The sequence below is a fragment of the Cephus cinctus genome, unplaced genomic scaffold (assembly GCF_000341935.2).
Source record: "Cephus cinctus unplaced genomic scaffold, Ccin1 Ccin1_scaffold0690, whole genome shotgun sequence".
Classification (NCBI taxonomy): domain Eukaryota; kingdom Metazoa; phylum Arthropoda; class Insecta; order Hymenoptera; family Cephidae; genus Cephus; species Cephus cinctus.
In genome coordinates, this window is record NW_014333313.1 from 284,582 (window position 1) to 297,374 (window position 12,793).

At 35.8% G+C, this 12,793-nt stretch overlaps 4 protein-coding genes across 6 annotated transcripts; 2 read left to right on the forward strand and 2 right to left on the reverse strand.

The window, feature by feature from the left end:
* Window positions 1-1,036: 1,036 nt before the first annotated feature.
* LOC107269793 (loricrin-like) lies at window positions 1,037-3,026 on the forward strand. The gene is made up of 3 exons (XM_015744048.2): window positions 1,037-1,143; window positions 1,253-1,307; window positions 1,786-3,026. Exons 1-3 carry the CDS (start codon window positions 1,135-1,137, stop codon window positions 2,874-2,876), a joined length of 1,155 nt encoding a protein of 384 aa, XP_015599534.1. The 5' UTR covers window positions 1,037-1,134; the 3' UTR covers window positions 2,877-3,026.
* On the reverse strand, window positions 2,964-9,694 carry LOC107269787 (lisH domain-containing protein ARMC9). Of its 3 annotated transcripts, XM_015744035.2 has the most exons (19): window positions 9,513-9,673; window positions 9,363-9,438; window positions 9,055-9,228; window positions 8,835-8,964; window positions 8,672-8,748; window positions 8,277-8,507; window positions 7,873-8,216; window positions 7,418-7,790; window positions 7,154-7,333; window positions 6,801-7,049; window positions 6,393-6,704; window positions 6,198-6,325; window positions 5,136-5,220; window positions 4,799-5,079; window positions 4,586-4,715; window positions 4,049-4,512; window positions 3,878-3,945; window positions 3,485-3,515; window positions 2,964-3,277 (listed from the first exon to the last, which is right to left on the reverse strand). In XM_015744035.2, exons 1-19 carry the CDS (start codon window positions 9,557-9,559, stop codon window positions 3,127-3,129), a joined length of 3,531 nt encoding a protein of 1,176 aa, XP_015599521.1. In that variant the 5' UTR covers window positions 9,560-9,673; the 3' UTR covers window positions 2,964-3,126. The 3 variants fall into 3 exon arrangements, with proteins under 3 accessions (XP_015599521.1, XP_015599523.1, XP_015599522.1); XM_015744036.2 differs by lacking the exon at window positions 3,485-3,515 and having other exon boundaries at window positions 3,120-3,277; window positions 9,513-9,694; XM_015744037.2 differs by lacking the exons at window positions 4,049-4,512; window positions 4,586-4,715.
* Window positions 9,695-9,912: 218 nt separating this feature from the next.
* LOC107269794 (alpha-ketoglutarate-dependent dioxygenase alkB homolog 6) lies at window positions 9,913-11,304 on the forward strand. The gene is made up of 5 exons (XM_015744049.2): window positions 9,913-10,108; window positions 10,326-10,502; window positions 10,562-10,669; window positions 10,747-10,848; window positions 10,905-11,304. The coding sequence occupies exons 1-5, from the start codon at window positions 10,055-10,057 to the stop codon at window positions 11,163-11,165; spliced, it is 702 nt and encodes a 233-aa protein (XP_015599535.1). The 5' UTR covers window positions 9,913-10,054; the 3' UTR covers window positions 11,166-11,304.
* LOC107269795 (THO complex subunit 7 homolog) lies at window positions 11,154-12,363 on the reverse strand. The gene is made up of 3 exons (XM_015744050.2): window positions 12,146-12,363; window positions 11,496-11,920; window positions 11,154-11,438 (listed from the first exon to the last, which is right to left on the reverse strand). Exons 1-3 carry the CDS (start codon window positions 12,153-12,155, stop codon window positions 11,259-11,261), a joined length of 615 nt encoding a protein of 204 aa, XP_015599536.1. The 5' UTR covers window positions 12,156-12,363; the 3' UTR covers window positions 11,154-11,258.
* Between the last annotated feature and the right edge of the window lie 430 nt (window positions 12,364-12,793).

Genomic DNA, 12,793 nt, shown 5'->3' on the forward strand with positions numbered 1-12,793 from the left:
ATCTAAGATCAAAATATCTTCACTTCTTCCTCCACACACAGTTCTTTCTACGTGGACTAATTAAAAGTACCACTGTTAGGTTAGACAGGCAGTTGAAACTTTGTATTTAGCCATGACCAATCCAGATATCTGACAGTAAAATTACCATTTTCTTGAGCAACCTAATTGTTAATTTTCTTGATCCAAGCAATCTCCACAATTAAAGGATCCCACTTGCAGTTACTTTTATTACGCTTGGTAGACATATGTGTCATTCGCTTATCCTTCTCGAATGAAAGTCCCCGTTCCGGATGTAACGATGCGCGGCCATTAATTTTAGCAAGTATATTTTGCCCACATCACCAAACAATAAGCATCACACAATGATGACTTAATGGCATAGACCTAGCGCGAGCCTGTATCTATTCATGGTTGCTTATTTGTGGCAATTTTCAATGGTACACTTGCATTTTATTCTTTTGGCTTTTGTCAATTTTATTGGACAGAGAAATGAAAGTGTTCCTTTCGCTTCGCCGAGGATTCTTGCGGCCTTGGCCTTGCTACTGAGAAGAAACTGGTACTTGATTTGTTTCAATATATGAAAATAGTCATAAAGAAAACATAACCTCATCTCACAATCCGATCTCCTCCAACGTATTATCTTCTTGGTCCAAAATCCCCAAGCAGCTCCAAATTCTTTTAAACTCATATTAAAGCAGTGGTAATATTCCTCTTGTTTCTTACTTTTGTTGTTTTCTTCATTCCCTCAAATACTTCACTGCACAGATTCGCAATCTTGTCATCACAGAAGGAATACTTATTAAATAGAAAGGCCAAGATACCGTGCGTATAGTTTGTTCGATAGTAATAGAACACCTGGGCTTATTGCTTTCCCTGTAAGTAAAGAGGTAAACCAGGTTGATTCTCTTTCTCCTGACTCTGTATAGTCCACTCTCAACCAATGCCCTACCACAAAACGCATCAAAGGATTACTTTTACCTTCCTGCGTGTAAGTAGGGGTTCCTTGGGGTATAAAACAGTAAGAAACTGATTTACAGGCCAGTCTGTGTTCAAATTCTATTTTGAAGACTTACACGTATAAACGAAGATTTAAGCTCTACATCGTCGAGCACGCCATCTGTGACAATTGCCATCATGTTACAAGTAGGTATACCCATTATATCTACAAACGATAAATATTAATTTTTAATTCTTAATAAATGAATTAGAAAAGGTATTATGTACCATTTAAAATCGATCTTTATTCTTTCAGCTTTTTGTGATTGCCACGTGCATCATAGCTATATCTGCAGAGCCACCGGTTAGCAGTAAGTAAATATTATATTGATTATATAAATAATTTTGATTATTGACATTTAAACGGTAACAATGTATTGTCAATTGGTTTATGTTACCACAAGTAACGTACTAAGATAGCTTTGAAGATCGATCAATATGTAAAAGGCTAACCACGTTCTACTTTCTTCTGAGCATCTGCGGTTATACATGACATACATGTTAAACCACATCAGAGAAGATACATACTATATAACGATCGTGATCAGTATAAAACTAAATGCGCCTTCGTTGCCAAGGCGAAGTACTTTCTCTGACAAGATTGTTGCTGATCTTATTTCCACTTCCTTACAGCAAAGAACAAGGATCATCATTTTATGAAAGCTGAAAGTTTTTATCCCACGCATGTAGCACTTTGCTAATACACATGGCAGACTAGTGCTTTGACTGTGGATAGCACTTTGTAAATGAGAGATTGGACTGCTCACATAGAAAATATAATCCTTTCAGGCTACTCAAGCGGAAGTCATGGTGGAAGCGGAGGTTACGACTATCAAAGTGGCCTCAGCGGTGGATCCTTCGTGGGAAGTAAAGGATACGCAGATTCTTCCGATATCGACTTTGGAGGTTACTCAGGAGGCGGTGGTCACGGACAGTCCTTCGGAGGTGGTGGAGGGTACGCTGATCTTGGGAGTAGTCTAGGAAGTTACTCTTCCGGTGGACATTCTGGAAGTGGTCATGTTGCTGGATTTGGTGGATATTCTAGTGGTGGACACGATAGTCTTACCGGTGGATTGTCTGGATATTCTGGTGGCGGCGGCCATGATTCTGGTTTGAGTAGCTATGCCGGATCAGGAAGTTACTCGGGAGGAGGACTAGGAGGTTACTCTGGAGGTGCAAGCTATTCCTCTGGTCCCAGCGTGGGTAGTCATTATTCAGGCGGACATGGCAGCAGTTTCGGTGGAATCGGCTTAGGAAGTGGCGGCCATGGAAGCGGCGGTGGATATTCTTCAGGACCTAGTGTCAGCTACGTGTCTCCTGGACACGGAGGTGGATACTCTGGAGGCGGAGGCCATGGTAGCGGAGGATATACTTCAAGTTATTCATCACCCGCCATAAGTAGTTATACCTCTGGCGGACATGGTGGCGCTTCCGGTGGTTATAGTTTGGGCGGGGGTCACGGAGGCGGTGGCTACTCTTCCGGTGGTCACGGAGGCGGATATTCATCTGGTATTGGAGGTGGCAGTGGAAAAATTATTATAATCAAGGGAGGAAGCGGCGGTGGACATGGAGGTGGTGGCTACTCCGGTTCCTCAAGCTATTCCAGCGGTCCCAGTTATTCCAGTGGTCCCAGTTATTCTAGTGGTCCCAGCTACTCGAGTGGTTCCAGTTATCATAGCAAACCATCTTACTCCAGTGGAATATTTGGAGGAGGTGGCAGCTACAAAGGTAAACACGGAAGTCTTGGTGGAGGCCATGCTATTAGCACCAGCTACTCTTCCGGTCCGAGTTTTGGTGGTGGATACTCATCAGGAGGACACGGTAGTGGAGGCGGATATTCCAGTGGTGGGCATGGAAGCTCCTTTGCCGGATATCCGTAATTCCTTCTGCTTTTAAGGCTGGTGAAAAGTGTTTCATTTCAATGCTATAGTGTGACTGTTTATAGACTTTTAAATATTTATTTCACTGCTGCTTAATTATAGGTGATTAGTTTGTACATGATTTTTAATAAAATGTAGATCTCTGCGATACATGCAATTACGATTATTATGATTTATGATTTATGATTATACGGAACCGTAAGACTTATTTACTTTGTGGAAATTGCTCCGGACCTAATGTCTCTTTGCCCTACGCTGACGTTCTTGATATTGCCGTTTGCGGAGGCGTCCTCAAGATTTTTGGTTTCGCTAAAAAAGCTTCCTCCTCCTTTATTTCGTATCCTGTTATCTTCTTATATTCGGAGGTACCAATTTTCAGGTCGGTACTGTTATCGTTCTTCCTGTAATCAGTGACAAGACACGAATATAATTCTAAATAATAAATTGAAGAAGTTTTCACAGCAGACAATCAAATAAAGGCGGTGACTTTTCTAAAAATAAATTTTATTAAGTAAAAGCATCTTCCCAATGAATCAAATAAAAATATAAACAATTCTTCTCGTGTAACGAAGAAAATAATTATTCCATAAGAATTTTTGTTCACTCACAGTGACGCAATGCTGCTCAACTTATCCACGTCTGTAATAAATAGAAAGTAATTTGCCTCAGTAGAAAAGTAAATGGAATAAAAAGTTCATTATAAATATTAATTTAAAAGTGTCTGAAAAAATTGGTCGAATTCTTATCTTGATCTCTACAACTTTCATGCGTGTGCTCCAGATTTTCAAGAGGTCAAGACCAGCCAAGATTTATAGAGAAAGTCAGGAAGCTTTCACTGGTCAGGAACGTCTCCTTATTTCCACTTTATGGTCATCGCTGTTTTCGACTGACCAGTTTACGAAGCTCTAGTTAAACTGTTAACGTTTACGCTCGAACTCCTTGATAACTTAATCACTAGGGTGTATGACGTACAGCAACTTCATTCAAGAAAGTCTACAAACCTTCGACTGCACTTTCACATACAGATGCGACATTTCCCAAGGAACTCAGTGTCGTCTCGCTACTCTCTCTAAAACAAAATTAGATCACCCAATGTATTCCTTGTTTTAGATTAGAAAGCTAATGAGATAAAAACAAACATGACTGCTTCTCATAACAAGAGTATAACGCACTTGGAACTCTGTTTGGCGTATAAACAAACAGCAACATCATTATCCTCTATCTCTTCCCCAGAATTGAATCCCACCGACTCTAATTCCCGTTCTCGCGATAAAGACGGCCTTAAAGCATCTCGATTAGCCTCACGAACCGCGAAATTTCTTCTGTCAAATATTTTTTCATTTCTCTCATATTTTCTTGGATTCACATCGTCACGCGTTTCGCTCGATTTACTTGATCCTAACTTTTGTCTGAGTGACTCGTGCGTATTATCTGTGTGATCGTACGTTCTGGTGAAAGCAAAAAAATATGGCGACATTGTATTCGTGAGGGATGAAATATTAAGATATTCTTCAATTTGAGATATGCTGTCAGTGTTTGATTCTTCATTTGATTTAGCATCATTTAGCAAATCAATTTTTGTTTGACTAACGGAAGTGCACTTTGATTCCCCTAGAGGCTCTGATACTTGTTGTTCCTTAAAAATGAATGATTATGCAAGTTACAACCAAAAATCTAATATTAACATATTGCTTAAAACCTCGTTATACCTTATTAACAATGGCTGGTACTCCTTTAAGAGGTATTGACAAATTTTGTTCTACCTTTTGCACAAAAGATTCACCTGGTTTTAAATTAATTGGATTTCGTTTGTGCACTTTTAACTTCATGGGTGTTAATCTTGATAGAATAATATACAGGACACGATGAACATCATTACTTTGTGTTCCTATTGCATGACGATCAATGTAACTTTCTAATACCTTGGTGATAAGCCCTTATCTCGAATGGGTATTTGATTAACGTCACACGATTCCTTATCCAAAGTCTGCTCCTTCCTGCGTGGACTCTTAGCACTTGCACTTCTTGAATGAAACTTTGGTGTCTTTGGTACAGAGACATCCTCAGTCGTGCTTCCGGTCTGTAGCGTTTCCGGTAACATGGAATAGCACGAGGCAAGGAGTGCTTCACCGAATAATTCACCGGTATGAACTTTTACAGGATCATCTTCCTCTAATTCATCTTCCAGTACGTCTAACTCTTCCTGTGGGAAATCGACCATTTATCTTAACCTTATTAAAATCATATCATATAAATTACATTATCATCATCAGCAGTCTCCTCGTCTTCGGTGTTGTCAGTGTAGTTACGCTTGTGTATCCTCAGTATGTGATCCAGATGTTTTCTGAACATAATTAAGAAGATGCATATGATTGTCAATAAAAAGTAATTTTTCATTACTAAATTAACCCTCCACGGTACCTATGGGTCGTTTATGGCTTAACCCAGATTGTTTGCTCACATATCCCCGAAACGCAGGAGGGGCAGTTCCTGGCTCCCCTCCCTGAGAAAACTTATTGGTAGTGGGGGCGCAAGGGCCAAGGGGTGACGAAATCCGGCAGTTTATCAGTAAATATCAGAGAGTGCAAATCGATTGTGTACCCTGAAAGATTCAGGATTTCCGCAGCCTTATTGTTTGTGTCAGTAAGTATGTTTTATTTTATTTCGTTTTTTCAAATTTCCTCAAATGTGTATCATGAAATAAAGGTTTATCGAGCTGTTTATGTAAATACCGCGTCTTTTATGGACGTATACTTTGAAATATAGATTACGGCAGAAAGCAGCACAAGTTATTAAATTTTTAATTTATCTACAATAAAGTGGGTTTATTCTTCATTTTTATATCACTGAAACGTTGAAAATTACCACACTTTCGAATGTATAAATAAATACATTTTTTTGGAACCGGGACAAATGACACACTATATTTATCTGAAAATTCATTATCTCAATGCTAAAACCTTACAGCAGTTCTCCATAATATTTATTTACTGGAAAAATATTCATTTTTTAACGAATTTCGGTTTTTGGGCATTATTGTTCAACTGTTGAATATTATTCCGAAAATCTTGATACATTTAATTTAAAAAACTATTGGAGCATGCAGTAAGGCCCTAGGGAGTATTCATGAATTTTTTTGCTAATATTTTCATTCTTTTCCTTATGGCTTACTCCTCCAATGAGGAGACGTGCCATTTCTTAATATTTTAAAAGCCCTATAATATAATGAAACAGAACAGGGCATACAAGACCCAGTGGTTTCGCGAAAACAGTAAAAAAAACAGGTTCCGTGGAGGGTTAATTAAATAAACGTGAATATACCTTATTTCTCCGCTATTCTGTTTACGATGATACTCCAAAACGGAAGCCAGTCCTGTTTTCTTAGCTTCTTCGTTTATCTCATGATTTAACAGAAAGCTATTCAATGCCCCGTTGATATAAGGTAGTGCCTATCATAGCAAAATTAATTAATTAACTTTTCATTAAATGACAAATTCCTTAATGCTTTACACTTACAGGCATATGATCCGTAGACAAGAGTGTAGTTAACGTTGAAATTAACAACGGAGCAATTGCTGATATCTTTATTTGCGCTTGTCTATGCAGTGATAAATTCATCAACAATGCTGTAGCATATTCTAATCTATATGTTCCCATTTTGTGATTATCGGATTTTAAGTGGTATATCAACCACTCGACCAAACCAGATTCAATCATGTAAATGCGCTGCTGCTTGCGTAACGAAAGTTTTTGTAACATTGCTATGATCATGTCGCAAGTGAATGCATCTATGCGCTGATTATCAGTACCGTTTAAACATCTGATGACCTGTGGTTATAAATATACAAACTATTATTATTAATATGCATTAGATTTCCTTAATAAATATATATATATACACGTATACACATGTATTATACTCGCCACATTAAGCACAGTGGGTCCTACTGATAAATAATCACGTCCGCATCTTAGTGACGCCAAAGCATTGAGTAATCTTGCTGTTGATTGTTGTAATGGATGAGGTACAGCTACATCCTCTGGCATTAATAAACATGGTAAAATTGGTTTACCACTGTCACTGGCTATTTGTGCATGAAGAGCCAATAAATCAGTCGTTATGTACTCGTGAATAGTCTCATCACGCTCTCCTGGCTGGCTTAATGTTACTTTCTGAGATGTAAAATAAATATTTATAGTTCGTCTAAGAGGACCACCCCTGCATTCAATGCTTCTTTTCCCATGATGGAGGTTATGTATATATTTATTTTACTTACCCATCGTAACGCTTGCAGCAGCAACAGCTTGGTCTTGACATTACCACTTATTAAGTGTAACTTAATTTTTTTAAAGTCTAATAATCTTGGAGATATTGGAGTTGCGTCCACGATTGGCAATGGGAAATTTGATAAATTATTTTCTTTGATTTCTTCTTCGCTCTTCTCTAGTGAGTTTATCTAGAATTTATTAATTTTAAGCTGCGTGACCTATTTGGAGTGATGTAGATTCTAAGAAGTATTTTTCTATTGAATGTACCGTACCTCTGAATTATCACGTACATTCTGACTAAATAAGTCTGGAAATATTTGTATGCAAGAAGCCAGCATACTTTGCAAATCCACAGCTTGTCCGCGAACTGAATTTTCCAATGCTGCTGTTAATTCACCAGCAATTCCGATCAGTTTGTGATAATCTGCGTGCAATTTGTGAAATCGCACTTTTAATTTTCGATAATTACAGTGGACAGTATGCAAATACGATTTCGTCACTGTCAATTCTTGATTGTACTGTGTCGACTGCTTTGGCAATTTTCCAAATGATGCTGGATTTATTATATTTGCTGGTTGATGTAAATCGGATGTGAGCAAAATATTTGTCGCTGTTTTAATACCGCTTATACGAGTCTGAGCGGTTCTGGAAAAATTAAATTGGTGTTATGTTGTAAAATAATTAGAACGTTCCCAAGAATTTCTCGCAGAGTATAATTATTACTCACTTTGAATGTACATTGTTATGTTTTAATGAAGACTGAAAATAAAGTTGTTCCTCTATTTCATGCATGTCGGAAAACATTGGTATGTTTCGATCGTTCCCAATTATTTGCAAATTAAGATTCGTCATATCTTGCTGTTTGAAGCACGATATATCCGTTTTACTGATTTCCAATGGTATTGCTGGCGGGGTAGTTTTGATTGTAGGTAATTTTTTTCGAGTCTCCTTCTCGGTTATTGCGTTATCAGAATCCTTCATATTTCCGTCATTCAATAAATCAATATGCTTCATTTCATTGAATGATATCAATGGTTCTGTCGAACTATTTTGCAAAACAACAGGCTGCACCTACGACAGAAAACGCAGAAGCGAAATATTTAAAAGTATTTGACACATTCAAAATAATACCTGTCTGTATCGCATGACAAACATTTGTAGATTGGACATTAAATCATCCATCCAAGCTCCATTAAATATTTCAGAATAAACGGAATCCGTGTGTGGGTCGCTGAGAAAAGGCAATGCAAATAATGTTAATAATTGTGTCTCTTTTCTAAATTCTTGACCGTCAGTTTCCAAATATTGTCTCAATTCTCCCATACTGTCCATCATATATTTCTTCAGATTAATACAGCCATCCTGTTCAATTTTAAAAGTGATACGTCATTGCATAGCTAATCTGAGAAACTACGGTAAAGTAAATGTGAAATGTACGGTGGATTGCCTACAAACAGGCGCGCACATATTGTATTTCTTAATGTTTAGCAAATTATTAAAGCTTAAAGTATCAGAACTAAACCCACCTCATTACCGCGCTTATAATTGTCAGCTTCGTATTCTAAGACTTTTAACAGTTTTGTATCCAAAAATTGATTAAGCTCTAGAAATGAATATACATATATAAGAATAAATATTTTTGAAACTTTGACATATTTAAAACTCTATATTAAATTTTGCATCACTCACTCTGTCTTGGATCCTCGCGAAAATGTACGATTCGTATAGGTAATATTGCAAAATGAACGTGTAACTTAAAAGTCAATATTTTATACTCCTTAGTCTGCCTGACGTTCTCGGGTATTAAGTTATTCCAAGACTAAATGTATAATTATCAAAGCGCCATTAGTAAAGCAGTAATAATTGACATGATTTAATTTAAATTGTAAATTCAGAGCAATCCACTTACCTCAAAGAAATCTCTCCAATCCCCCCTGTGAAATTCCGCCAAAATTCGTTTGCACGACTCTTTGGGAATCGCATCCTTGAAGAAGAAATGTTCTCCGAAAATATTAAAACCCAATTTCGTTGCCTCGCGTACGAAATTGTCAGCAGTAATCTCAAATTCATTGCAGAGTAGAAACTGTATAAACGAATAATCATTATAACGTTACTTTGAAAATTGTATTAGACAAAATCGAATGTTGCTTTCTGTTTCGATGATACATATTCCTAAGGCAATTACTTTCTATGGATTCTATAATTAATTAAACTAACCTGATGAATTAACTTTATGAGCCAATCGTTCGCCTGAACCGACGAGAGAAACTCGCCAAATGACGATTTGTTTTGCCTTTAATAAACATATTAGAATTTGGTAATTATATTAAATCCAATATATATCACTGTAATAAACTCTGATCTTACTTCTTTTTCTCTTCATCCTCGATATCTTCTGACGGCTCCGACATCATACATTCAAAATGAATTTTATAATAATTTCACGACACGACACGTAATTCTAAGTGATACACGTGAACGTTGTCAAGTTTTGTACGAAAATTGATCTTCTAGTAGTAATAGCAGGTCGACGTCGATCAATATACCTAATATTATGTCTACAAGTAAATCTTGCCAGTAATATTGATTGCATTATAAATCCATTATACACTTGATATTTTTGTATGGATTAAATTATACCGGTTCTTGAGAAAATATTTATACTATATTTTGTGGAATAGTTGCATTGTACAGTATTGAATTGACTACCTAAAAGATATTTGCATTCTACTGTAACAACCGTTGCTACAAAACAGAAAAGCACATGTATGCGTTCATGATAGGATGGTGGTAATGAAGTGGACGTGCACCAATTTTCTTATGGCTGGATGTCCATCGAGTTTTTATTTGGTAACAGATATTATTTAGGATTTAGATACAGATATTGCGTATAGAATTTAGAAAGAAGAATGGGGGATGAAAATGAACAGAGGAGTAATTACTCCAAAAATGCTATTAGACAGGTAAATTTTGTATTTCAGTGAAAATTCTTTCAGATTTAAGGTTAACCAGTATTAATGTATAACTCCAGTTTTCATCAACGCAGTTCAATGCATAAACTTCGTTTAACTGTGTTATTACTCAATCAGACACTTGTATTTTGAAGATAAATGGAGTTTATGCATTGAACTGCGTTGAAGAAAAAAGGCGTAAGTGATAATAACAGTATTTGTCCTATAGGTTCCACCATCCGCATATTATATACCTAATTTTATTAGTGAGGATGAAGAGAAGGAAATAATTAAGAAGGTCAATGCAGCACCTTTGCCTAAGTGGACACAATTGAGTCATCGTAGACTTCAAAATTGGGGTGGTATACCACATCCAAAGGGTATGATTGCAGAGAAAATACCAGATGTAAGATGTTATAGGATTTTCTTTAATAAAGAGGGAGTGACATCGTATTATTTTTACAGTGGCTTCAGAAGTACGTTGACAAAATATCCAATCTTGGAGTATTTGATGTAAATACATTACCTAATCATGTATTAATCAATGAATATTTACCTAATCAAGGGATAATGGTAATTTTAATTGTATTATTACAAATTAACTTTGTAGATTGTATAATTACTGTTAAAAGAAATGTTTTAATTTTTAGGCACATTCGGATGGTCCACTTTTTCATCCTACTGTAACTACAATTAGTTGTGGATCGCATACAGTGTTGGAATTTTATAAACGTATTAACACTGACAATGTTGTAAGTAAAGCCAAATAATGTTTGGTGTAGGAGTATATGTTTCTTTTTTTTTTCAGGAAAAGGAAGCAGAATTAGAATTTAGCTTTTTTCTTGAACCCAGAAGTCTGTTAATATTACAAAATGAATTATACAGTAACTATTTGCATTCTATTGCTGAAAGAAAGTCTGACATTATAACAAAATGTAGTATAAAAAATATAGACCTCTGTTCAAATGATTACAAGGAGGGACAAGCCATTGAAAGAGAAACAAGGCTGTCATTGACTATACGACATGTTCCGAAGACTAGTAAATTAAAACTGAAATTTGGAAGATGATTTTTAATATAATTTATTATCAAAGTTGTACATTGCATTTAAATAAGCATTATAAAAACCAGTTTTCATAGCAGCAGTAAACAATACTTTCATTCATGTAACAGCTTTAGGAGACATTGATACATCAACATCTTCATAATTCTCAAGGCTCACATCCATTATTTCTTCGTCCGATTCGTCTAACATTCCTTGTAACGAGTGAATTGATGATATTAATACATGGAATTGTTTTCTCCTCATTTCTAGCTTATGTTCCAGTTGTTCTGATTTTTCCTGTAAATAGATTTTTTTTATAATATCTGAGTAGACGATACCTTTATTATGACACACCTTTAATGTACCAAGTTCTTTGCGTAGTGTTGCTAGTTTCAGATCAGTTTCCTGTCTATCAGGCTGCTCGTTGATAACTTTTGCTAGTACATCGTATTCTATTCTATTCTTACGAACTTGTTTTGCCTCTTGTAATTCCACTTTAGTTTGTTCTATATCTTTCTTAGCATCCTCAATTTCAATCTCAATTTCTTTCGACATCTTCTCATAGTTCTTTAATTCTTCCTCACTCATATTGGAAACTAATCTGGATTTCTTTTGTGCAAATTCACACTGTGCAAGTTGTGATAACATTTTTTCATGCAACACGTTATCTATTTTTGGACTATTGACCCATTTGATGAATGATTTCAATAGTACATTTATTCTTCGATCATCTCCAGTACCATCACCATCAATAAGCAATCTGCGACGTATAACTTCTTCTGAAATATTTATTTAAAACGTATTAGAACTATGTTTGAAAATAACGTTACTTTCACAAGGCAGTATTCACTGATTACTTAAGGTTACGATTTTCTACACACTATTATATTATACTGCATTATAATCATTAGAAATGTATTCTGACAATTACATTCAATGAAATTATAAAACTTATCACGTTAATTCAGTATTTCATATTAAATATAAGAAACAAAAATCCTTACCGTCAGACATTTTCAGAATTATTAAATTACCATTAAGTAGAATTTATGTAAAAATTATAACGTTATTATTCAATTAACTATTAATCAATGAAACCAAAATAATAAATAATTATACAATATTAATTATCAGCGTCCAATCAGAAATAAATAGTGAGATACCCAACGCTATGATTTTAGGCGATACCAGGCGATACCAAATTTATGGCGCTAAATCGTAGCGGCGAGTCTGGAAATAGGATTTTGTGATTATCGCCTCCGTCGATAAAGCATATCCCGTCGTAACCGAGCTAAACGTGAACACGAACGCGTAGCTTGGCGAGCAGAGATTCTCCACAACTCACCACTGGTTCCCAAAGCAACCCTTAGAACGAGACCGGGAACTATAGAACTATCGAAAAAGCCTATTGTTGAAACATTTTTGAGATATTTTTAAGAAAGTGTGGTGCCAACTTGACACCCGTGTGCACCTTAGTTTCTAATGAATATTATTGGATCTTGATTTACTTTCAAAATTTATTCAAAACATAAAATTAAGGCTAAATCAAAATCTCGCAGAATATACGGAGTAGATAAAAATTGAATTGAAATTGTAGAATATCGAAAACAAATTACGTTCAAATTGACATATTAATAAATTAAGTGTTTGGA

What these genes read in the sequence shown, in the direction of transcription:
- LOC107269787 (XM_015744035.2), bottom strand. Translation starts at nt 9,559, where the DNA reads ATGATGTCGGAGCCGTCAGAAGATATCGAGGATGAAGAGAAAAAGAA. An exon ending in ATTATAAGCGCGGTAATGAG is followed by an intron (nt 8,508 to 8,671) that starts GTGGGTTTAGTT and finishes AAAATTGAACAG; the next exon opens with GATGGCTGTATTAATCTGAA. An exon ending in TACCAGCCATTGTTAATAAG is followed by an intron (nt 4,513 to 4,585) that starts GTATAACGAGGT and finishes TTCATTTTTAAG; the next exon opens with GAACAACAAGTATCAGAGCC.
- LOC107269794 (XM_015744049.2), top strand. Translation starts at nt 10,055, where the DNA reads ATGGGGGATGAAAATGAACAGAGGAGTAATTACTCCAAAAATGCTATT. An exon ending in CCAAAAATGCTATTAGACAG is followed by an intron (nt 10,109 to 10,325) that starts GTAAATTTTGTA and finishes TTTGTCCTATAG; the next exon opens with GTTCCACCATCCGCATATTA. An exon ending in GTATTAACACTGACAATGTT is followed by an intron (nt 10,849 to 10,904) that starts GTAAGTAAAGCC and finishes TTTTTTTTTCAG; the next exon opens with GAAAAGGAAGCAGAATTAGA.
- LOC107269795 (XM_015744050.2), bottom strand. An exon ending in AAGAACTTGGTACATTAAAG is followed by an intron (nt 11,439 to 11,495) that starts GTGTGTCATAAT and finishes ATCTATTTACAG; the next exon opens with GAAAAATCAGAACAACTGGA.
- LOC107269793 (XM_015744048.2), top strand. An exon ending in TGCAGAGCCACCGGTTAGCA is followed by an intron (nt 1,308 to 1,785) that starts GTAAGTAAATAT and finishes TAATCCTTTCAG; the next exon opens with GCTACTCAAGCGGAAGTCAT.